The 26,131-nt window shown below is 44.3% G+C and overlaps 1 protein-coding gene across 1 annotated transcript; it reads right to left on the bottom strand.

Annotated features, from left to right (window-relative positions):
* Positions 1-442: 442 nt before the first annotated feature.
* On the bottom strand, positions 443-15,221 carry LOC144599857 (EF-hand calcium-binding domain-containing protein 9-like). Its single transcript, XM_078411115.1, has 4 exons — positions 15,086-15,221; positions 9,765-9,913; positions 6,918-7,094; positions 443-571 (listed from the first exon to the last, which is right to left on the bottom strand). The coding sequence occupies exons 1-4, from the start codon at positions 15,219-15,221 to the stop codon at positions 443-445; spliced, it is 591 nt and encodes a 196-aa protein (XP_078267241.1).
* Between the last annotated feature and the right edge of the window lie 10,910 nt (positions 15,222-26,131).

Genomic DNA, 26,131 nt, shown 5'->3' with positions numbered 1-26,131 from the left:
TCCCCACACCGATGGGGGCTGCAGAAGGAGTGCTGCAGAGTCAGAGATTATATCTTGTGGATGAGACATTAAAATGGATCCCATCTGTTTGCTTAAATAGATGTAAAGGATCATATCACAAAATTTAAGAGAGTTATTCATTCCCTTTCGACTGATATTTATCCTACAGCCACCTTCCGTCAAAACACCACACAATGAGTCATTCTTTCTTTGTACATTCAGTTAATACATTTTTAAGAATTAAGCCTGACAATTACAATAGAGTATATCAGTAAAGAAAGACTTTCCAAGAAGAACATCTAGATAAAAAGCAGTTTTTAGACTTTAATGTAAGTACCTCTGGTACAAATCCACAGAAAAAGTAAGATGTTTTTGTCTGTGCAAACATGTTATAATTATTTCTATTTCTTCTTTGAAAACAGATTGCTTCGATGGCATGAGATTACAAGGTATATGAAGAAGGAAATAATGTCGTGTGCAATTGTTTCTTTTTCCTTCGATCTTCATTAATTTTTTCTTGCTTATCTACACAGGCCATGATGAATAATTTGAATTCACTGTAGGTCAGATTCTAGTGTACACAAATAAACAATGTGAGAGGCAAACAGGGCAATTATAAGATTACACTTTCTATCTTTGTTATCCTTAATATTCTAATCCTTCATCTCCAACTGCGTGACATTAACCGCCTCAAATTCTCCACTCCCCTGATTAACTCTAACCTCTCCCCTCCTGAACGTGCAGCCCTCCACTCACTCTGCAACAACCCTGACTTAGTCATCAAGCCCGCTGACAAGGGAGGTGCTGTGGTAGCCTGGCGGGCTGACCTCGACCGGACCGAGGCCATACGACAACTCTCAGGCACCTCTTCCTACTTATCCTTGGACCATGACCACACCAACGAACACCAGACCTTAATCATCAGCACCATCACGGACCACACCATTTCCGGCGCTCTACCCTCTAATGCCTCCAAACCTTATCGTTCCCCAGCCCCGCACGGCCCGATTTTACCTCCTACCTAAAATCCATAAACAGAACTGCCCCGGCAGACCCATTGTTTCTGCCTGTTCATGTCCCACCGAACTTATTTCCACCAACCTCGACTCCATCCTATCCCCACCGGTCAAATCCCTCCCCACCTACATCCACCTCACATGCTCTCCATCTCCTCGATAACTTCCAGTTTCCAGGCCCCCACTCCCTCATCTTTACCATGGATGTCCAGTCACTCAACACTTCCATCCCCACAAGGATGGTCTTGAAGCCCTCCGTTTCTTCCTCAACCGTAGAACCAGCCAATCCCCATCGACTAACACTCTCCTCTGCCTAGCAGAGCTGGTTCTTACCCTTAACAACTTCTCCTTTGACTCCTCCCACTTTCTCCAAACCAGAGGCGTAACTATGGGCACTCGCATGGGCCCTAGCTACGCCTGCCTCTTTGTCGGGTACGTCGAACAATCCCTGTTCCGGGCGTACACCGGCCCCATCCCTGAACTCTACCTCCGCCACATCGACGACTGCATTGGTGCTACCTCTTGTACCCATGCAGAACTCACTGACTTCATACACTTCACTTCCAATTTCCATCCTGCTCTTAAATATACTTGGACTATCTCTGAAATCTCCCTCCCGTTTCTGGACCTCACCATCTCCACCACAGGAGACGGACTAGTGACTGACATCTACTATAAACCCACTGACTCGCACAGCTATCTGGACTACACTTCTTCCCACCCTGTCTCCTGCAAAAAGTCTATCCCCTACTCCCAATTCCTCCGTCTACGCTGCATCTGCGCCCGGGATGAGGTGTTTCACACTAGGGCATCAGAGATGTCCTCATTCTTCAGGAAACGGGGCTTCTCCTCTTCCATTATAGACGAGGCTCTCACTAGGGCCTCTTCTACATCCCGCAGCTCTGCTCTTATTCCCCCTCCCCACATTCGTAACAAGGACAGAATCCCCCTCGTTCTCACCTTCTACCCCATCAGCCAGCGTATCCAACAAATCATCCTCCAACATTTCCGTCACCTACAACGGGACCCCACCACTGGCCATATCTTCCCATCCCCTCCCCTTTCTGCGTTCCGCAGAGACCGTTCCCTCCGTAACACCTGTCCGTTTACCTCCCCCCTTAACTCCATCCAAGGACCCAAACAGTCTTTCCAGGTGAGACAGAGGTTCACCTGCACCTCCTCCAACCTCATCTAATGTATCCGCTGCTCTCGATGTCAACTTCTTTACATAGGCGAAACCAAACGCAGGCTCGGCGATCGTATTGCTCAACACCTTCGCTCAGTCCACCTTAACCAACCTGATCTCCCGGTGGCTGAGCACTTCAACTTCCCCTCCCAGTCTGACCTTTCTGTCATGGGCCTCCTCCAGTGCCATAGTGAGGCCCATCGGAAATTGGAGGAACAGCACCTCATATTTCGCTTGGGCAGCTTGCAGCCCAGCGGTATGAACATTGACTTCTCCAACTTTAGATAGTTCCTCTGTCCCTCTCTTCCCCTCCCCCTTCCCAATTCTCCCTCTATCTTCCTGTCTCCACCTATATCCTTCCTGTGTCCCGCCCCCCTGACATCAGTCTGAAGAAGGGTCTCGACCCGAAACGTCCCCCATTCCTTCTCTCCTGAGATGCTGCCTGACCTGCTGAGTTACTCCAGCATTTTGTGAAATAAATACTTTCGATTTGTACCAGCATCTGCAGTTATTTTCTTACACTGAAGAATTTTAAAGTGAAATTTAAATTTGACTGAATGAAAAGAGCTCCTACTTCAAACATTTAGTCGTGAATTATTATTCTGGCTTGTTTATAGCCAAGTATTTACCATATGTAAATTTTCTCATTGTTGCTGATGTTTTAGCTCTTCAATGTAATCTCCCTTTTGAAGGAAGAAAGTCAAGAACAAAAGAAGGGATTTGGGGCATTATTTCAGATTGCAGCTCAATAATGGCTTGCATTTTCTAGGCCTTTCATATGAATCCAAAACTGCACAGTTTGGCTGCAACCCACAATGACCAAGTGCCAAGTTTATACATGTCTTTTCTTCCAAGGAAACACTAGTAGTGCAAGATGCGGGATTCATGCACCAACCCTTGATAACTGTAGATACAAATTACAAATTAAATCAAGAATAACAGATAGAGATAACAAATGAAAATCAGGAAGTGAGACAAATGACAACTAATATCTTTTTGCTACCTGTCATTTTATTTTCGAAGAATATTTCAGCTATTGATTAAATTGTCTTCCAAAATGTGGTCATGACCTCAGAGTATGTCCACAGAGTATTTTAATTGCTATTACATGGGCAAACTATTTGTCCATTGTACATTGACTCTTGAGGTTGGAATATCCTGTTACAGAACCCAACCATTTCAAGAAAGGTTTGGGTGGAGATAATAGTGAAGGAATGCTCTGGAGGGTCAGGCATTGTATAAAACAATTTGTGAAGGCCAAGAGGAGGACTAGTGTTCTTATAGACCTTTAAACAATGTTTAAAAATTATTCATTTCACAACACACTGCAATGATCTTTTCAAGGACTGCTCGTGAGGCCCTTATGTGGATAAGTGTGAGGTTATCCACTTTGGTGGTAATAATAGGAAGGCCGATTATTACCTGAATGGTGCCAAGTTAGGAAAAGGGGACGTACAACGAGATCTGGGTGTCCTAGTGCATCGGTCACTGAAAGGAAGCATTCAGGTGGAGCAGGCAGTGAAGAAAGCCAATGGAATGTTGGCCTTCATAACAAGAGGAGTTGAGTATAGGAGCAAAGAGGTCCTTCTGCAGTTGTATAGGGCCCTAGGTGAGTACCTGGAGTACAGTGTGCAGTTTTGGACTCCAAATTTGAGGAAGGATATTCTTGCTATTGAGGGCATGCAGCGTAGGTTTACTAGGTTAATTCCCGGAATGGCGGGACTGTCATCTGTTGAAAGACTGGAGCGACTAGGCTTGTATACACTGGAATTCAGAAGGATGAGAGGGGATCTTATCGAAACATATAAGATTATTAAGAGGTTGGGCACATTAGAGGCAGGAAACATGTTCCCAATGTTGGGGGAGTCCAGAATCTGGGGCCAAAATAAGGGATAGGCCATTTAGAATGGAGATGAGGAAAAACGTTTTCAGTCAGAGAGTTGTAAATCTGTGGAATTCTTTGCCTTGTGGCCAATTCTCTGAATGCATTCAAGAGAGGCTAGATAGAGCTCTTAAGGATAGCTGAGTCAGGGGGTATGGGGAGAAGGCAGGAACAGGGTACTGATTGAGAATGATCTGCCATGATCACATTGAATGGTGGTGCTGGCTCGAAGGGCCGAATGGCCTACTCCTGCACCTATTGTCTATGTTTATACAATTTGCCTGCTGCATGCTTTGCCCATTTTTCCGCAGAATTCTGTTATGGTATAGTTAGCGGAATATGACCCAGGTCTGGGCCAAAGAAACTCCCACCAAATCCTTCCAGGCACTAGCAGCAAGCAATTCTATGATCCAAACCGGCTGCAGTTGAAGAATTTAGGAAGGGGAATGCTGTAATTCCAAAACAAATTTTAGATTAAAAAGGAAGTATTAGATGTCCTGCTGGTCTTCAAGGTGGAAATATCCCCAGAGCCCAATGGGGGGTACCTCAGGCTACTATCAGATGCAAGGCAGAACATTGCTAGGGCCACGATGTTAGGCTGCAGGTGAGATGCCAAATGACTGGAAGACAACAAATGTGGCACTGTTACTTAAGAAGCCCAGCAGGGATAATCCAGGTAATTACACACCAGTGACTCTAACATCAATCGTGCCAAAATTATTGGAAACATTTCTGTGGTAGATTAATAAGCACTTGGAGAGGCAGGTCTTAAAAAGGTGTATCTGTTGAATTTGATTGAATTTTCTTGAAGAGATCATTAACTATGTTAATGGAGGTAATGCGGTTGATGTAGTCTACGTGGACTCCAGTAAGGCCTTTGACAAGATCTCATATGGAAGACAGGGTACAATTGGAATCCTTTGGATTCGGAACCATTTGACAAATTTAATTTTAAAAATGGAACAAAAAAGCTGAGATCCTCCTACTGGAGGAACTCAGCAGATTGAGAGGCATCTGTAAGGGGAAAGGAATAGTTAACACTTTGGGTAAAGACCAAATACTTCCTAAATATGGCAATTAAAATTTGACATTTTGTTTAAAATCAAATTGCCCTGCCATAGGATGATCTTTGTAAACAGAAATTGATTGAAAAATTAAAAGCAATTTATAAGTGAGATTTGGCAAATACGCAAAAACCCATCTTATATGGTGGTGAAATAAACTGAATAAGGGACTGCTATCATTTTGTTAATGACATATAATTTATATTTTGCACTAGGAAATACATGGGAGTAAAAAAATGAATTGATGCTGCTCTGAAGAAAATAAAATGGATGGTAAAGTGGCAGTTCCTATCAATGGTTCCAACAGTGGATGCAATCCTAACCTCTGGTGTTGTCTTTGTGGAGTTTGTACTCTATGCCTTTGACAGTGTGTGTTATTCCTGGCTGCTTGGGTGTGCTCCCATATCCCAACGATATACCAGTTAGCAGCGTTATTGGCTATAATAAATTGTACCTGTAGGTAGAATGGTAGATGAATTTGGGTGGAGTTATGAGATGCGAGGGAAAATGTTACCAGAAGGTAAGTGAGGGATTGGAATTGTTCTGAGAGCCCACAGAGACTCGATGGATTGAATGGCCTCAGAGGTGGTGAGGAATAAATGAAAAACGTGAAAATCCTTATTACTGTTTTCGACAGCAGCCAGGAAAAGCTGGGTGGAAATATATATTTATATTGCCGCTTCAGCTTCATTACATCTGGAGATTGTGGAGGGAAAACCCACCTTAGATGACACAAGATCAGGAAAGGAGGATCCAGACAACAGGGAAAGGATACTATTCCAAGGTGCAAGATTTAATGTCTTTGGGGCCTTAGCTTTTAATATTTAAATGCAAAGGTTGGAAGAATGAACAAAGGGTGTGTATTATATGTGCAAATATCATCCTAGTTATTCAGCACACTGGATCTAAAAGGAATATGGGCAAATTGAAGCAAAGCCAAAGCAAGTTAGAGTCCATGTGGGGTTATCCGCCTTGAATCAAGGAAGACAGATCCAAATGTTTTCAAAATTAGTCATGATGAAATTGTAGATGAGCAAAATGACTTAGCTGTCCTTGTACACAAAACTAAAAGATGGTGTATAAACTCAAAATGATCCAAAAATGCTAAATGAATCCCATTACAAAGCAATTGAAATACAAGAGGTAATATCAGACCTTCATCATTCACCATCCACATTCATGTATTTATTCCTGATAAAATATATTGGCCTTAGATGATATGTTGCGTAGATTTAGCAAACTGATACAACGACTTAAAGGTTTAACTTTAGATAGGTTACATAATGTTGCTTCTACTCCTGACAATTCAGAAGACTGAGGAATGATCTAATGGAGGAATTTAAACTGATAAAAGGATTTGGTAATTGAAACCATTTCCTTTGCGAGCAGGCATAATCTTAAAATATGAAATAGACCATAAAGCAATGAAATTAGGAAGCATTTTTTCCTTGCAAAAGATAGTAAGAATTTAGAACTCTCTATAAAGAAATGGCCTATAGATGTTCGATCAAATTAATTTTTGAATATCAAGATTAGCTTTTTTTTCATTGCTTAACATTGTGCTGGTGCTGCCAATTTAGGCTTTGCTACAAATTCCTTCTCGTCAGTGCCCGGCTGACACTTAAGTACGCCGACCCAGTTAAAATATTGGAAGTGCTTTTAAACCCAATGGAACACCAGCTTAGTGAGAGTCATTGCTTCCACAACAGATAAGGAGAACATTGGGGTGGGGGGGGGGTTATTCGAGTATCACAATGTTACTATCTTACCTCACTGTTACTTGCACTATAATCCTGAAACATCTTCAAAAAGGCACGTCCTTTGATATTGAAGAGAAATCCTGCACTGTAAAATTCAGCTGGGGAAATGGTATGTCCCCCATCCATATCAAATAGGTCAAAGATGGGGCGAGAGTGACGATAAAGAAACTGCTGTTCCATTTTATCCTGCAACATTTAAAACAAATAGTTAAGAGTCAAGGTAGATGCAGAAAGCTGGACTAACTCAACGGATCAGACAGCATCGCTGGAGAAAAGGAATACTGACATTTCCGGTAGAGGAAGGGTCTTGACTCAAAACATCACCTATACCTTTTCTCCAGAGATGCAGTCTGACACACTGAGTTACTCCAGCTTTTTGTGTCTATCTTCGGTTTAAACCAGCATCTGCAGTTACTTCCTACACATTAGTTAAGAGTCATGAGTGTTTATTGTCATATGTTCCAGATAATGATTATATATAGGTATGTAGGTTAATTGGCTAGGTAAATGTAAAAATTGTCCCTAGTGGGTGTAGGATAGTGTTAATGTACGGGGATCGCTGGGCGGCACGGACTTGGTGGGCCGAAAAGGCCTGTTTCCGGCTGTATATATATGATATGATATGATATGATATATATATATAGATGTACAGGTCCAAAGACGTACAGGTATGTAGGTTAATTGGCTGGGTAAATGTAAAAATTGTCCCTAGTGGGTGTAGGATAGTGTTAATGTACAGGGATCACTGGGCGGCACGGACTTGGTGGGCCGAAAAGGCCTGTTTCCGGCTGTATATATATGATATGATATGATATGTGATTTATCCAGAACATGCCGTGGTTTGACTTTAAACCTTATATGGTCTTAATGAGCAATTTTTAAGAGACCTTGACCCAAGAAAAAATCTGCATTATCTAGTTTAACTTTGATGGAAGTGACCTGAGGTACAGTTCACTGCGGAACATGTCTGAGGCTATAACAACATGAAAGGCATTCTTGTCACTCTATTGGATTTTCACACAGATATATTGAATGGCCATTTGGCTTCCTTTTGCCAATTGTAGTCAATGAAGTCTGAAGGATTTGCAGTCAAAATCTGCTCAGGGTACAAATCGGAAGCGAGAGACAAATGTCGGTGTTTACTCATTTTACAATGAATATAAACTTTTCACACTCCAACCGTCCTGCAGCCCCTCAACTCGACCACATCCCACGCTTTAGTCTTCATAATGCAGGTTCACATCCCCCATCAGAAACGCGTCCATGCTGCTAGGAATTTGCATGTTTCACCCGATACAGAAGAACCAATGAATGATGATATTAATGTACTTAATGGATTTGTGGCAGCAGGATTCTTCAATTTTTTTTGGAATATCTCAGTAGTTGCATGGATAATTAAGGGTTTATATGTGGCTGCCACAAGACGCCAACAGTGGCACAGTGGTGGAGTTGCTGCCTTTGAGCGCCAGAGTCCCGGGTTTGATCCTGACTATGGGTGGTGTCTGTACGAAGTTTGTACGTTCTCCCCACGACCTGCATGGATTTTCTCCGGGATCTCCGGTTTTCTCCCACACTCCAAAGATATACGTTTTTAGGTTAATTGACTTGGTATAATCGTACATTGTCCCTAGTATGTGTAGGAGAACGTTTGGTGTGCGCGGATCGCTGTTCAGCAAGAGGCTTTTTCCGCGCTATGTCTCTAAACTAAACTAAAAAAACTAAGCTAAATTAAGAGGCCATAGAGTCATACAGCGTGCAAACAGGCCCTTCAGCCCAACTTGCCCACACCGACCAACATGTCCCATCTACACTAGTCCCACCTGCCTGCATTTGGCCAATATCACTCTAATCCTATCCATGTACCTACCTGTCTAAATGTTTCTTAAACCTTCTGATAGTAGTGCCTTTGTATGATTTCCTTTGAGAGGATTTCTTGTGATGTGGCCTAATGTTTATTTTTTTACCTGACCATAAAGTTACTTTTGGACAATTCAATATTTCCTTTAATGTTGGGTGCTGAACACGAAGGAGGTTTGATGGAAGCTCTGCATGAGGCTTCTCCAAACTGGTTGAGCTTTGTCCTTCTGCTGGAGTTGTCTCAGCTTCTTCGGCATATGGGATGCAGTTCCTTTTCTTGTCTTTCTTTTGTCTCATTCCCTGTTCTGACAAAGGGTCTTTGCGCTGAAACTTTAACTCTGTTTCATTTCCCAGAAATCAACTAGCCGTGAAAGTGGATCGTACTGAAGGGTGAGCCCCATACCCATCTGCCACAGAACCTTTTTCCCAAGGTGTAAATGTCAAAGACTTGATGGTGTAACCTTCAGGTGAAAGTGGCAACATTTAAAGGAGATGTGCAGGGTAAGTTGTTTACACAGAAAGTGATGGGTGCCTGGAACACGTTGGTTCACCAAGGGTGAAGACTAACACGATAGTGGCATTTCAGAGGCTTTTGGATTGGCACATGGATATGGAGGGAAATCGACCACGTGCAGGCAGAGATTAGTTCAATTTAGCATAATGTTCGGCAAGGACATTGTGGATCGAAGCGTCTTGTTCTGTGTTGTACTGTTTTCTATGGTAGACACAAAATCCTCAGTTACTCAGTAACTCTGAGTACTCGAGCACTTTGTGTCTATCTTTGGTTCAAACCAGCATCTGCAGTTCCTTCCTACACATTTCTATGAATGCAGCATGACCTGATGAGTATTTTCAGCATTTTCTATTTAATTTTGGCATATGAATCTGTTTCCAGGAACAATTTATTTCAGTATTTAGGCTCTTTCCTTCTGCTGGGTGTCATTAAAGAAATCACTGGTATTTTGAAAAAAAAACATAGGTACTAAAATAAATCTGTACCTTGTTGGCAATAATGATGCAAATTAACATGTAAAACTCGTCAAATCCAACCTCCCCTGAGGCTCTCCAATCAAACATATTGAAAGTCTTTTTGATATGTTGTGCGGTCATGTCTGTGATACATCGAAGGAAGTGAAAAAATTGAACATCTGTAATATAATCATGAAAATGAATGTGTTATGACATGTTTCAGGATTACAAATCTCTCATTTTATCCCATTAAATCCCCTTTATATAGCACCACTCAAGGATATGCCTTTCCTGTTCCCACAAACATAGTTTTAATTGGCAAAATGCCTGCCCTTTTTATCTGGTACATGAGATCAGGCGTTATTTTCATCTGCAAATGAAAGCAATAAAAAGCAAATAATCTAAATGAGTTTTGAATATATTGAATGCAATCCATTTTCATGTTTGGCATTGATTTATATCTGAAATTAGCATTAGTCAATAATTCTATTAACTCCAGCAGATCAGCGTAGTGTTATGTTGATTTATATTTCAGAGGTCCATAACTCTGGAAGATTGATAGTGGATTGATTCTGGAATTCTGAAAACATTTCAGAGAATGCTGAGCAAATTCACCAGGATGTTGCCTGGGATACAGCATTTCAACTATGAACACAAACTGGAGAGACTCTCCTAACCAACTTCCCTTTACTAACACTCTTCTCCGCCAAGTGGCGCTGACCCTCATTCTTAACAATTTCTCCAACTCATCCCACTTCCTCCAAATCAAAGGCATAGCTATGGGCATTCGCAAGGGGCCTCAGCTTTGCCTGCCTCTTTGTTGGGTACTTTGAACAATCCCTGTTTCAAGCGTACACTGGCACCATCCCCAAACTATATCTCCGTTACATTGACGACTGCATCGGTGCTACCTCCTGCACCCATGCAGAACTCATAGACTTCATTACCTTCACCACCAATTTCCATCCTGCACTCAAATTCACTTGGACCATCCCCAACAACTCCCTTCCCTTTCTTGATCTCACCGTCTCCATCACAGGAGATAGTCTATCGACTGACATCCATTATAAATCTAAAGACTCCCATAACTCTCTAGACTACACTTCTTCCCACCCTGGTTCCTGCAAAGACTCTATCCCCTACTCCCAATTCCTCTGTCTATGCAGCATCTGCGCCCAAGATGAAGTGTTCCATACCAGGACATCCGAGATCCTAGCTTGACATCGGAGGCTTCGGCCCTGTGGACCGCAACATCGGGAGCTCGCAGATCCCTGGCTGGTAACCGGCTTTCGGGAACTCCAGCCATAGCAGCTTCGACCGCCCCAAATCGCGAGGCTTGATCGACCCGCTCGCAGGACCTTCATCGCCCTGCGTGGCTCGGCCGCGGCACTTTCCATCGCCCAGTGGGGGCTTAGGACCTTCATCGACTTGCTCGGCTCGGCCCTGGGATCTTCCATCGCCCGGCGGGGGCTTCAAGAGTCGGGAGCCTCGATCGCCACGAGGCAGCAGTTTGACTGCCTGACCGCGGGAGAGGAACGGAGGAGGAGATGACATTTCTTTGCCTTCCATCACAGTGAGGGTGTGCCTGGAGGAATCACTGTGATGGTTGTCTGTGTTCAATTGTAATTGTGCGTCTTGTGCTCTTTATTGTTTGTGACTGCATGGTAACGACAATTTCGTTCAATTCATTTTGAATGACAATAAAAGCTATTTGATTTGATTTGATTTGATTTGATGTCGTCATTCTTTCGGGAGTGGGGATTCCTCTCTCCCACCATTGTTGAGGCCCTCACACGTATCCCTTCGGTACCCCGCAGCGCCGTTCTTGCTCCTCCTCCTGAGCTGCAACAGGGACTGTCCCCCTAGGCCTTACCTTTCACCCCAGGAGCCGTTGCATACAGCACATAATCCTCCGGCATTTTCGTCACCTCCAACAGGATCCCACCACTAGTCCCATCTTCCCATCTCCACTCCTTTCCGCCTTCCGCAGTGACCGTTCCTTCCGCAACTCCCTACTCAACATCCCTTCTCACCCAAACCACCCCCTCGCAGAGTTGGTAAGTTGATAATCTTTCCCCCTCAAACCCATTCTCCTGCCTTTTCCCCATAACACCTGACAGAGGAAGTTAAAGGGGACACAATTGAAGCATATAAAACTGTGAAGGGTATAGATCAGACATATTACTGGAAAAATGTCCCCATATCAGAGATGGTTAAAACTAGAGGACATAAATCTAGGCTATGGAGTAAGAGATTGAGAGGGGATCAGAAGAAGACCTTTTTTCACTCAGAGTGGTGAGTACCAGGAATGCACAGTCTGAGAGGGTGGCAAAAGCAGAGTCAGTGACAGCATTTACGAAGTGTCTAGATGAGTATTTCAATCACACAGGCATTCAAGGCCGCAGACTAAATGCTGGAAAATAGGATTAATATGGAGGATGCCTAATGGACAGCATGGAGATGGTGGGCCGATTGGTCATACAACCACACCAAATAGGCAATGGCAAATTCCATGAAAGAAGTAACCCTTGCATTCCCTCTCTCTCCATCCCTCCCCCACCCATGTCGTACTAACTTCAAAGTCATCTTGTTGAGCTTCATTATCTGTACTCGTTTTCACCTAGGCCACAGCTAACAATGGCCTGTTTCCTTTATCATCATTACTTTTTTACATTTCTTTCATTCATTTGTTCTATATCTCACTACATCACTGTCTCTATCTCTCATTTTCCTTTCCCCGGCTCTCAGTCTGAAGAAGGGTCTCGACCTGAAATGTCACTATTCGTTTTCTCCAGAGGTGCTGTCTGACCTGCTGAGTTACTCCAGCTTTTTGTGTCTATCTTCTATGTGATCATCCCTCATCCTCCTGCGCTCCAAAGAGTAAAGTCTTAGCCTGCTCAACTGCTCCCTATAGCTCAGGCCCTTGAATATCCTTGTAAAACTTTTCTGCATCCTTTCTAGCTTGACATCATCTTTCCAACAACATGGTGATGAAAACAGAGCACAATGCTCCAAATGTGACCTCACCAATGTCTTCTATCTCTGCAATATGACTTCCCAACTTCTGTACTCCTGACTGATGGTCAATGTGCCGAAAGGCATTTTGACCACCCCATCTATCTGTGATACCACTTTCAAGGAACTATGTACCTGCACTCCTAGATCCCTCTGCTCTACAACACTCCCCAGAGCCCTACCTTTCACCGTGTAGGTTCTGCCCTTGCTAACTTCCTAAAATGCAACTCCTCCCATTTCTCTGTATTAAATTCCATCAACCATTCCTCAGCCCACCTGCCCAGGATCAAGATCCTTCTGCAATTTTTGACAACCATCTTCATTATTTTCGATATCACCCATTTTAGTGTCATCAGCAAACTTGCCAATGATGCCTTGTTTGTTCTCATCCAAATTATTGATATGTGACAATTAGCAAGAACCCAGCACTGAACCCTGAGGCACACCACTAGTCAGAGGTTCTTCTCAAGGATCAACTCTGTTTTCATCTCCATGCTACTCCTTGGTGGGATGACTGGGAGTCACAACACCAGATCCATTTGCGCTAATGGCACTGAGCACCCTCTCTGAACCATCACTTAGAGCACTGTTTATCTGACATCAACTACTGGATGTGCAAAACTTTCCTACTACCGAACATAGAACATCGAACTGTATAGCCAGGACCAAGCCCTTCAAATCACTATGTCAGTGCCAAACACAATGCCAGATTAAATGAACCTCCTCTGCCTGCACATGATTGATATCCCTCCATTCCCTGCATATCCATGTGCCCATCTAAAATTCTCTTTCATGCCTCTATTTTATCTGGTTCAACCAAATGGTACTATCAATGGGACTTTGTCACATGTACAGTGAAGTTCTTTTTTGCATACAGTTCCGTACAAGTATTACTATGCATAAGCACATCTTAGATGAAGTTTATAGAAATAGCACACTGAAACAGTATACAAGAGTCGCCAGTTTTGGCACCATTTTTGTGTCCCTGTTGTAAGTGCTGAGTTCTTAACCTGGCCATGCAGGCCCATTATCCTGGCTGCGTTGTAGGGTCGGCCTGGCTAAGTGAAGCTGTTGGTGTCCTCCACTGTTGTTCAACAGCTCCGTGCAGCTGAAGGTCATATCTACCCCACCTCATTACAGGGATTGGGGCATCCATCATGATCTGTGGAAATTTTGCATTCCAAGCACCCATCACTCTCTGTGCAACAAACTTGCCCCACACATCTTTTTTCAACTTTACCCCTCTCACCTTAAAGCTAAGAGCTCTAGTCCTGAACATTTTCACCCTAGGAAAAAGGGTCTGACTGTCTACAGAACATAGAACATAGAACATAGAATGCAAACACGGGGAATAATGAAACCATTCTGAAGTCATAGAATACTGAAGCACATCTCTTTACCACCAGGTATCACAAATGCTGGAGTAACTCAAGCAGGTCAGGCAGCATCTAGGAGAGAAGGAATGGGTGACGTTTCAGGTCGAGACATCTTCTCTCCTAGATGCTGCCTGACCTGCCGAGTTACTCCAGCATTTTGTGATGCCTTCGATTTGTACCAGCACCTGCAGTTATTTTCCTACTCCCTTTACCACCATGTACCCAGTTAAACAAATTTCATTCCCCAGAACTTGGCCTAAAAACATCAAACCTACAGCATTAAGAGCTTGGCAAAATACTTCTTAAATATTGTGAGAATATCTGCCCCCATCACCCTCTCAGGCAGGGCATTCCAGATTCCAGTCACCCTCTAGATGAAAATAATTCTTCCTCAAATAGCCTCAAAATCTCCTACTTCTCACTTTAAACCTTATGTACTCTGGTTATAAGCAACTCTGATCAAGGGTAAAAGTTTTTCTATGTCCACCATATAATTTTGACTATCTCATTCTCTCAATCTCAACTCCACTCAGCCTCCTTTCACTCCAAAGGACGCAAACCCAATCTATCTGGGCTCTCGCCTTGGATGAAATATTGCAACCCAGATGATACTCAGCTGAATTTCCCCTGCTGTTCTTCATGTATCTGTACACTCTGGATGGACTCAATTGTAAACATGGATTGTCTTTCCATTGACTAGTTAGCACGCATCCAAAGCTTTTCACTGTACCTCGGTACACATGACAATAAACTCAACTCAACATGACATTTATCTGAACTTTATGGCTTCAAGCCATAGTGGAACTTAAACATACAAACATTCTTAACACAAAGCCAGGTGTGTTGCCAGCTAAGCCATGATGACAGCTAAAGTAAACAATCAGAATATCTCAGATTTTTTTTAAACTACTGAAAATATTCAGTGTTAGAGTTAATGTTCTTCCAGAACTTAAATCTTACCATTTAAAGTCCTGTTGTCATGAACATCCAAAAGTTTAAAATATTCTAAAAGGAGCACAGTATTTCTAACTGACATCAAAACATGAATTTTGTCAAGGTACAAAAAATTAAAAATAACTCCAAGCCTTAGTCTCATTTTGAAAAGTAGCACTACCAGGTTCAGTAACAGATACCAGCTCTACATTCACTGTTGTCAAAGTGAACAGCCGAGACAAGTCTGAGCCAAACGGAAATGAATTCTATTGTTAAATAACAAAGATGTTCAGTGTGATCTATGTTTTGTGATGCAATAAAAGATGACTTTCAAAGATACATTCTATTTTGTCATAAACCATGACCTCATAGTGAGACTGTTCAATATATTAATAGTGACATCATTCAAAATTGTTCAATATTTATTGAAAACGGAGCTGCATTTTTATTAAATACAGTGGAGATATTACGGATTTGGTTTTGTTGCGAGAAAAAAATGAATATTCTGCCAACTAATTAAAACCACCAAGGGATAACTTTGCGGCACCCCAGTAACAACAGTGCACAGTGAGGACCAAGCTGAGAAAGGGAAAGGAACACCCAGTTATCTTCCCAGTCTGTGATCACACGGGGGAAGTCAAACAGAAGGATTGTCACCCTGAATGTGTCACCTATTCCTTAACAGTGAACACACCAGCCCATCCCAACACAAAGGGAATATAGTTTATTAGATGCAGCCATCTCTCAATGAACTTCAACAGCACAACTGTCACAAAGTCCATCATCATCAATAGCCTCCATTTTACTCCTAGCCAGGCCTTAAGTGGAGCAGCCACATTATATTGTGGCTACAATTAAACTGCAACGTGATCCTGCAAAAATAAAGCACCTCAGCTTCTCAAAGCATCTGCCCTGTCTACAAAGATCAGATAAAAACTGTTTCATGTGAGAAGATGGATGCTTCCACACATGAGCTCCAACAAAAACACTGACCACATAACAATTCATTTTGCACAGTTTAATTAGTTAGCTAGTTTGATTAGTTATTAAGTTGAGAGCGATGTAACTGTGCATGGTGATAATACAGCTTTCTATAATTGGATAAACATTTGTTGTGTGGAACGTACTTACAATGTAAAACGTACATTACTAAGTTTCTCGAGCAAAATAAAACAAATTGCTGGCGTTACTCAACAGGTCAGGCAGCATCTGTGGAGGCAAAGGGATAATCAACATTCTGGGTCAACACCCTGCATCAGGACTGAGTGCAAAGGGAAGATAGCTTGTAAAAGGGGGGAGGGGAGGGGAGGGGTGAGGCAGGATCTATCGTCCTTTAAGTGGATCTAAAAGGGTTGATGGGAAGGGGAACGAAGTAGGGGAGGACGTTTGGAGGAATCCACAGAGTCTGGGAGGTGATTAGTGGAGGCAACAAAGGGCGGCTGATTATTGCTCCAGTTTTTTGCTCCAGCTTCCAGCACCTGCAGTTTCTTACCATAATCCTCAATCCTTTGTTGTCTCTGCTGGTCACCCCCTAGCCTTTGCTATCTCATTCTCTTCCTACCCCACCTGGCTCCATCTGTTCATCAACAAGCCTCACCTGGATCCACCTTTCACTTATTGACACAAAGTGCTGGAGTGGGTCAGGCAGCATTTATGGAGAAAAAGGATGGGTGAGGTTTTGGGTCCGAACCCTATGCAACTTCTGTCTCACCCGTCCTCCTCACCTCATTACACTGGCGATCTCCCCTTTGCCCACACAGTGCAGATGTGGGTCTCAACCAAAACATCAGCTATTTCTCTTCATCCACAGACGTTGCCTGAGTTTGTCCAGCAACTTATTTTCTGCGGCAGATTCTATCATCTGCAGTCTTTTGTGTCGGACGTAATATCCTTCTGTGATTTTGAAGCTTTATATATACATACTTTTCAAATGACTTTCATGGGGGAAGTTAAATATATTGAACGATCATATTTTGAAAAGAAAACAAGGTGAATTCTTTTAGGAATCCTGTTCAGGGCCGGATTAAGCTAGTGCGGGGCCTGTAGCGAGGGTTGCCAACTTCCTCACACCCAAATACGGGACAAGGTGACGTCACCGCCCCACGTCCCACGTGACCTCACCCAGCCAGCGGCCGCGTGACCCACCCCATCTCACCCGGCAACCCGGTGACAGACCCTCACCCTCTCACACCCGGCAACACTGACCGTCACCCCCCCACACCCGGCAACACTGACCGTCACCCCCCCCCACACCCAGCAACACTGACCCTCACCTCCCCACACCCCATACATACCCGGTAACACTGACCCTCATCCCCACACACGCCCCCTCACACCCGGCAACACTGACCCTCACCCCCCCACACCCCAGCAACACTGACCCTCACCCCCCCACACCCCCCCACACCCCAGCAACACTGACAACACTGACCCTCACCTCCCCACACCCCAGCAACACTGACAACACTGACCCTCACCTCCCCACACCCCATACACACCCGGCAACACTGACCCTTCCCCCCCCCCCACACCCCTGCAACACTGACCCTCACCCCCCCACACCCCGGCAACACTGACCCTCACCCCCCCACACCCCTGCAACACTGACCCTCACCCCCCCACACCCCTGCAACACTGACCCTCACCCTCTCACACCCGGCAACACTGACCCTCACCCCCCCACACACCCCAGCAACACTGACCCTCACCCCCCCCTCCCCCACCCCCGTACACACCCGGCGACACTGACCCTCACACCAGTTTCTGCCCCAAACCGGCCCCAACCCACGCCTTGTCAAAGCACCAATTGACGATGCTCACCCCACTCTACAGTCTACCCCGATCTCTCACCTGCGTGCCGCTGGTTATCTCTGTCTCACTGCCTGTCTCTGTGCCTCTGCCTGTCTCTGTCTTGCTGCCTGTCTCTGTCTCTGTCTCTGTCTCGCTGCCTGTCTCTGTCTCGCTGCCTGTCTCTGTCTCACTGCCTGTCTCTGTCTCTGTCTCTGTCTCTGTCTCTGTCTCTGTCTCTGTCTCTGTCTCTGTCTCTGTCTCTGTCTCTGTCTCTGTCTCTGTCTCTGTCTCTGTCTCTGTCTCTGTCTCTGTCTCTGTCTCTGTCTCTGTCTCTGTCTCGCTGCCTGTCTCTGTCTCGCTGCCTGTCTCTGTCTATGTCTCTGTCTAGCTGCCTGTCTCTGTCTCTGTCTAGCTGCCTGTCTCTGTCTCTGTCTCGCTGCCTGTCTCTGTAGGTGAGGCAGCCATTATGCTTTGGGTGCTGTCTGTACGGAATTTGTACATTCTCCCTGTGTGGGGTTTCTCCGGGTGATCTGGTTTGCTCCCACACTCCAAAGACATACAAGTTTGTAGGTTAATTTGCTTCGGTAAAATTGTCTCTAATGTGTAGGATAGTGCTAGTGTACCGGGTGATCACTGGTCGATGCAGGCTCGGTGGGCCATAGGACCTGATTCTGCACTGATTCCCTAAAGTCTAAAGAGAGGTTGAACGAGTTAGTCTTCCTTGAAACAAAGGATGCTGAGGATGCTTAGTTCGGGTGTATAAAATTAGAATGGAGTGAACATGAAGGGCTCATTATCTTGAAGTTGAAGCATCAAATAACTAAACTTAAGATGATTTGTAGATGGATTAGAGGGAGGTTTAGGAAAAATATTTGCACACAAATAATAATGGGGCTAGGAAATCATCACCTAAATGAAGAGAAAGCTCTGCATCGTACATTAATACATTGGACAACAAATCAACAGTTGGAAAGTGGGATTTGCCTAAATAACATGGACAGAATGGGCCGAATGGCCTTCGGCTGTGCTAATGACTTTTCATGGTTATAATTACACACCAGCTTTCACTGCACTCTGTGGACTAACTCTTCTTCTGCAGAGATCCATTCATTGCTACAGGTTTCACAATTACAATCTAATGTTCCCGGATCCTCTAAAATCCTGCTTGAATTATAGAATTGTACTTCAGTTTGACGTTTGTCACACAGATGGTGAGGGTGAACTGTCAATTTGCTTGTCCTGCCAATTCAGCTGTTACATTGCTCTAGATATTACAGACTGGGTGATTTCCAATAAATCCATGACAGGTGACTAGAACTGGGTGTTATATCACTATAATCAAAGCTTTTGTTCTTTGCTGAAAGGACAGCACTAGTATCTCTCTGGGCACAGTGCTCTACACACAGTGAGAGTTGTCTTAATATCGAGGCTAGATCAACAACAGGGTGATGAAAAACGCATTCAATATACACGTTGACAAAAAATATAACTAGTTACAATAGAGTGTATATTTCAGTGTGGGTAGATCATTAACTGCATTCGGTGCACCAGATGCGGCCTGTTTTCCGTCGGCTAGACCAAGTACAGACCCAAGCAACTGTCTCGCTGAACACATGCTCTGTCTGCCAAGGCCTGCAGATAGTTGCTCACTCCCTTTCCTATTCCCATACCAAGCTTTCTGTCCTTAGCCTCCACCATTGCTGGAGAGAAGCCGCACGCAAACTGGAGGAACAGCACTACATATCCCCGGTTAGCTGACAAACTAAGGGCAGCCATGGTGGCGCAGAGGTAGAGTTGCTGCCTTACAGCGCCTGCAGTGCCAGAGACCCGGGTTCGATTCTAACTACGGGTGCTGTCTGTACAGAGTTTGTATGTTCTCCCCGTAACCGTGTGTGGTTTCTCCGAGACCTTCCGTTTCCTCCCACACAATTGTTAATTGGCTTGGTGTATGTGTAAATTGTCCCTAGTGTGTGTAGGATAGTGTTAATGAGTGGGAATTGCTGGTCGGTGCGGACTCGGTGGCCCGACGGGCCTGTTTCCGCGCTGTATCCTTAAACTAAACTGAACTAAACTATACTAATGGTATGAACATTGAATTGTCCAATTTCAAGTAATACTCTGCTACCCTATCTCTTTTTCCTATGTCCCAACCCTGTTGTGCAACCATTCTTCCCACTATCTCACCTCCCCATCTCCTTTCCCCTCCTTCATACACTCATCTACCATCCCCGAGTCCCTCATTCCCTTTTTATTCTTTTCCTCTCCTCCCCCTCTCCCCCTCTCCCCCCTTCCCCCTTCCCCCCTTCCCCCCCTTCCCCCTTCCCCCCCTTCCCCCCTTCCCCCCTTCCCCCCCTTCCCCCCTTCCCCCCTTCCCCCCTTCCCCCCTTCCCCCCCATCCCCCATCTATACCTTCCTCTGGCTTTATATTTCATTCTTCTCCTCTCCTTATCTGACACCTGTTTGTCTCCTTTCCACCTCTAGCCTTTGTCACTTACTCCACCCATCTGCCAATTGAGCCCCCTTCACCTGTATCCATATATTGCTTGCCTGGCTTTGTCCTGCTAGCACATCTCTTTTCCCGTGTCCTCCTCCCCACTACGATCAGTCTGAAACATCACCTGTCCATTCCTTCCACAGATGTTGCCTGACATCCTGAGTACTTGCAGCACTTTGTGCTTTGTTCTTGAGTTGTTCCAGCTTGTTTGCTTAAGACTTTTGTAAATGTGTTCCCCTGTGCCCTTTGGTTTTTACAGCAATTTGGCTCTCTTCCCATCTTTTATCATGCCACATTCCATAAGGAAGGGCTATTAAATGACTATTTCTGTGATCGATAATTAAATTCAGCAATCTTGAAGTGAGGCCAATCTCTATTGCCTTCTGTTACTTAACTCTCTGGAGACTCCGCCAACTCTGGAAAAGCACTAAATGCAAGTTGGCTCTCTCAGAACTAAGAAGAACTAAAAAGGAGGTACATTCCTTTAACATCTCTCCCTTCACAGTCTAGGTACTGACATCGCAAATCTCCCTGATTCTGGCCTTGGCTCCCCACCTCCTTGATCATCCTCCAACTGAAGCCCTGATTCTCTTGTGTGACCCTACATTGGGGGATCACTGGCCTGAATATTTCCTGACTCTCACTCTAACTCCATTATCCTCCCAAATTCCCAAGTTATGGCCCAAATCCATGATCAGAGCCTCATACCTCATACTACTGGCCCCATGAAACTTGGTGCCATCCTCACTCCACACTGACACCACCCACTAATCCCATCTCAACTGAAGGCTATTTCCTAACTGGAAAAGTCCACCCCAGTAAAAGCACCATTCACCATTGGCCATTCACATTTAATGCCTTGGACATACCGTATAACCACCACATTTTGCTGCTGCAAGCATGACACGAAAGCAGTTGTCGGCATGGCTCAGAACTCCAAAGACGTACTGGTTTGTAGTTTAATTGGCGTAGATACAATAATTTGTCCCTGGTGTGTGTAGGGTAGTGTTAATGTGTGGGGTTCGCTGGTTAGTGCGAACGACGTGGGCCAAAGGGCCTGTTTTCACGCCGTATCTCTAAACTAAACTAAGTTAAACTAAAGAGCCTATTTTTTCTTACACCAAACAATTTTTGGATTCTTTTATCACATTGAGGAATCTTCTGTCTGATTGATCGAAGGGCCACAGAATTACTTCCCTGCTGATGGATGATGTTGATTTGTTAAGGAGGGCGATGTTTTGGAAATTAACTTGAGAAACCTTATATTTCTGCCCAAGCGCTAAAAAATCTCTCTGGGCATTTGTGATGTGGGATTACTGCTTCACCACCAACCATAAACTCCAGAACATTGTTTCATTCCACACTAATTTCCACATGTGAAGAGAGATAGATGACTGTTTTATAAGAGAGACACATTTCTCTCATTTCAAGTGACCCTTGCATTCCTTTTATCTCCGTCCCTCCCCCACCCTAGTCATCCTACTAGTTTCACTGATCGTATCCCTTCGTTATCACCTCTTCCACAGCCAATAATGAACCATTGTGGGATCCACCTTTGCTGGGTCATCGGTGCTACCCTGATTTGTTCTGTCCTATTCGTACTTCTAGTTTCTCACCAACTGACTCTCAATCTAAAGAAGGGTCCCGACCCAAAATGTCATTTATTCCTTTTCCCCAGAGATGCTGCCTGACCCGTTGAGTTATTCATTTCGTGTCTATATTTGGTGTAAACCAGCATCCACAGTTCCTACCTACACAAGAAATGTGTGTCTTGAGCAAACATACAAATGGCTGGAGAAACTCAGAGTGTTCGTGGATGGAAATGAGAGTGGAAATGTAAGGACAGGTGTTACATCTGCTGCGGTTGCAGGAGAAAATGCCTGGAGAGCTATGGGTTGGTTTGGAGGAGATTAACAAACTACAGAGTTGCAGAGTGCTTTTTATAGAAAGCAGAAAAGGGTGGTGATGGGAAGACGTGACTGGTGGTGGTGGAATCACTTTGAAAGTGATGGAAATGTCAGAGAATGATAAGTTGAATTCTAAAGCTGGTGGAGTGAAAGGCGAGGCCCGGGGGGGGGACAATCCTTGTTCCATCTGGGAGTGTGGGTCGTGAAAGCACCAATTCAGGACACCAGGAAGGGGGCCTAGGGCATGGGCTCCATCCACAACAGCAAAGGAAAAGCGACTTACTGTAGGAAGAGGACATTTTGGATGTCCTGCAGTGTAAAGCCTCATCTTGGGAGAGGATGTGGCAGAGGCGTTGAAATTGAGAGATTGGTATTCTTTCAGGAAGCAGTTTGGGAAGAGGTGTAGGTAAGCTAAAAGTGGGACCTAGGAATTAGATGTTACTGAGGTGGTGAAGAGCATGTGAGATGTCTCATGTAGTTGGGAAGTGACTGGACAAGGGGGAAGAATTTAGAATCAAGGTAGTGGAAGATTTTGGTGGGGCAGAGCAGGCATAAACAATGGGTCTGCAAAGGGTATCCCGGCACACCCATTGTTTATATCTGTTCAACCCTTCCAACCTGCTTGTGGATTTGGGAAAGGAGATAGAAATGGGCAATACAGGGTTGGGGATCTATAAGTTTGGAGACCTTCATCCAAATGACTCAATGGGAAGCCATTGTCCCAATGGCACAATGGGGAGAATAATTCTTCTTTCTCTTTGTTCTTTTAATTCTCTAAGCTGTAAGTTTTGAAAGCTGTTGATGCTAACCATGCTTTGCTTCTTATCAGTGAAATATGCTATGTAGAATTGAGTAGTGCAACATGAGAATCTGCATCATGTTGTCTTTCAGTTTAGTGCAACCAGCCGATCAGTTGTTATTGTCATAAAGATTATATTGAATAGTTCCTCATACCCATGATCTAAGTTATTGATGTACACCAAACAGTTACAGCTTGTTGTAAATTGAAACTTTAATGCTGAATATGTTCTCTATGATTTATTATTCCTCAATCAAATTTGGCCTTACTTTGATATGTTTGGTTGTAGCCATCAATATTTTTTTTTCAGAAACAGTAGGATTTCCCTGCTTGTCAAAGAACGTTTGTTTAATGTAGACACAAGGAACAGCAGATGCTGGAATCTTGAGTAAAATGGATCAGACAGCACCTGTGGAAGGAATGGATCGGTGACATTTTGGGTCACGGTCCTTTTTCAAGGAGAAAGCTGGAAAAGAGAGGTCTGGGTTGTCCAAAGCCTGACAATTGACAGGTGATGGGAGGCTTGATTGGTAGATGGATGGACAAAAGCCAGAGATAAAAAGGATACAAAAGGATATCAAATAAGGAGAGAAGAGGAGTGAAATGTAAAGCCAGAGGGAGGGATATAGGTGGAAGAGGACAGAGGGTGAAGGGGCGAAAGAGGGGCTGTATAGTGCGAGAAATGGGTGGGATAGTGGGGAAAACATGTTCAATGTAGCCAATAAAAGGAAGGAAAGGTATAGCGGAGTGGCCTATTGGGAGCGGCCATGTTGGGAGAGATGCTGTGTTGACATGAAGTGCTGTCTTTGAGAGTAAGTGCAGTACTGAGGCTTCAACGAGAGGGCTGTGCAAAGGGAAACAGCAAATTAAGGTTCAGTCTGCTGCTCTGGATAATTCTTCCTTGGTGTAGTAGAGATGCCAGGAGGGATAAAGTGAAAGATAGGGAAGTTGGAAATCAAGTGATTTCAAATGCCCCTGAGGACTACACCTGCAATAAGTGCATTCAACTGCATTTCCTTACGGACCACAGTAAGGAACTCGAGCTGCAGCTGACTGGACTACCTCACGATTATCCAGGGGTGTGAGTGTGTCATAGATAGGAGTTCCAGTGAGGTGGTCATGCCTAAGGTGCAGGTCAAATGAAGATGGGCGACCACCAGGAACGGGAGTAGGCAGCGAGTGCAGGAATCCCCTGGGATTGTTCCCCTCGACAACAGGTATGCTCCTTTGTGCTGGAGGACTGTCGGGGGAGAGCAATAGTAGTGGTCCGGTCTGTGGTTTCGGATCTGGCTCTGAGGCACAATCAGACAGAGTCATAGTAGATAAGTCAGACAGACCCAATAGTGATGGGAGACTCATCATTTAGGGGCACAGACAGGAAATACTGGGGCATCAAATGAGGCTCCAGGATGGTGTGCTGCCTCCATGGTGCCAGAGTCTAAGATATCTTCAAATGGCTGCAAGACATTCTCAAGGGAGAGGGCAAGCAGCTGGAAGTCGTTGTGTATGTTGCTCTCCCCGAGACTATGTAGTCAGCCAAGTTTAAAATGTTAGTGCTGCCAGTCACAGAATAGGCATTGTCCTGCATTCACAAGCATACGTTATTCTATTCCTGGTTATTTAAATCTATGATAGACACCAAAAGCTGGAGTAACTCAGTGGGACAGGCAACATCTCTGGAGAGAAGTTTCGGGTCAAGACCCATCTATCTCCTCCTGTAACATTAACTATAAGCTGGTGAAGCCTGTTAAAGAATAACTTTCTTGCTGAGGTCATGTGATTATGCTGGCGGAAGGAGGTGTCAAATTCCTGCCCCAGTCTGCACAGTCATGCATAAGACAGTGTATTGACAAAACGTGCTCTCACGCAAATATTGAATTAAGACCAAGTTTTTCATGGGTACATCTCCTTTGGGTTTTGTTTGCCAATTGTATATTGGGCCAGAGGTTTTGCAGAGATGCATTTAAAATAGAAAACCCATAATAAGGAGCCCAGATTACCTCATTTAAAAATGACAGGAAATTATTTTGTAAATAGCCCATTATAGTCAATCAAACTGTTCTTTTGCAAATATTCTGAAATAAAGTATATATTTCAGTTTAAAAAAAACAAGTTTTTCATTGGTACCTCTCATTTGGGTTTGGTCTCCCCTGCACGACTCACATTTCTTCCTCTGCTTCACAATTCGCAACTCTTCAAACCTTTTGTCTCACATCAAAAGATGTATTAGGAATCTGAGGGGTAGCTTTTTCACACAAAGGGTGGTGGGTGCATGGAACGAGGAGATAGTTGAGGCAGGGACTATCACAACATTTAAGAAACAGTTAGACAGGTACAGGTGTAGGACAGGTTTGGAGGGACAAGGGCCAAACGCAGGCAGGTGGGACTTTTGTAGCTGGGACATGTTGATCGGTGTGGGCAAGTTGGGCCAAAGGACCTGTTTCCATGCTGTTTGACTCTGTGACTCTATGATTCTATGGCACTATGACACATCATTTCTGATTAATGCGCTTCCTCCAAATGTTATGAATGATTGTCATTGTAATTTGTTAACATTAAATGACGGTAATTCACTTTACATACATACTCATCAACTCATACATTTACTTTCATTCTTATAGAGTCATGGAGTTACTCAGCACTGAAAGTTTGACACAAAACACAAAGTGCTGGTGTGAATCGACGGGTCAGGCAGCAGCGGTAGAGTTGCTGCTTTACAGCGAATGCAGCGCCGGAGACTCAGGTTCGATCCTGACTACGGGTGCTGCACTGTACGGAGTTTGTACGTCCTCCCCATGACCTGCGTGGGTTTTCTCCGAGATCTTCGGTTTCCTCCCACACTCCAAAGACGTACAGGTATGTAGGTTAATTGACTGGGTAAATGTAAAAAATTGTCCCTAGTGGGTGTAGGATAGTGTTAATGTGCGGGGATCGCTGGGCGGCGCGGACTTGGTGGGCCGAAAAGGCCTGTTTCCGTGCTGTATATATATGATATGATATGATATGATATCAGTAGAGGGAATGGATAAGTGATGGTTTGGTTCGGGACCTTTCTTCAGACTCTTATTCTTCAGTTTGCAACA

Source organism: Rhinoraja longicauda, chromosome 14 (genome assembly GCF_053455715.1).
Source record: "Rhinoraja longicauda isolate Sanriku21f chromosome 14, sRhiLon1.1, whole genome shotgun sequence".
In the NCBI taxonomy this organism is placed as follows: domain Eukaryota; kingdom Metazoa; phylum Chordata; class Chondrichthyes; order Rajiformes; family Arhynchobatidae; genus Rhinoraja; species Rhinoraja longicauda.
This window is presented reverse-complemented; position numbering and strand designations above follow the sequence as displayed.

Excerpts from the sequence above, each read along its gene's own strand:
- LOC144599857 (XM_078411115.1), bottom strand. The coding sequence starts at position 15,221 with ATGAGACTAAGGCTTGGAGTTATTTTTAATTTTTTGTACCTTGACAAA. Across the intron at positions 7,095-9,764 it reads GCATCATTATTGCCAACAAG|GATAAAATGGAACAGCAGTT; the intron begins GTACAGATTTAT and ends TAAATGTTGCAG. Across the intron at positions 572-6,917 it reads ATAGTGCAAGTAACAGTGAG|AATCTGACCTACAGTGAATT; the intron begins GTAAGATAGTAA and ends TGTGTACACTAG.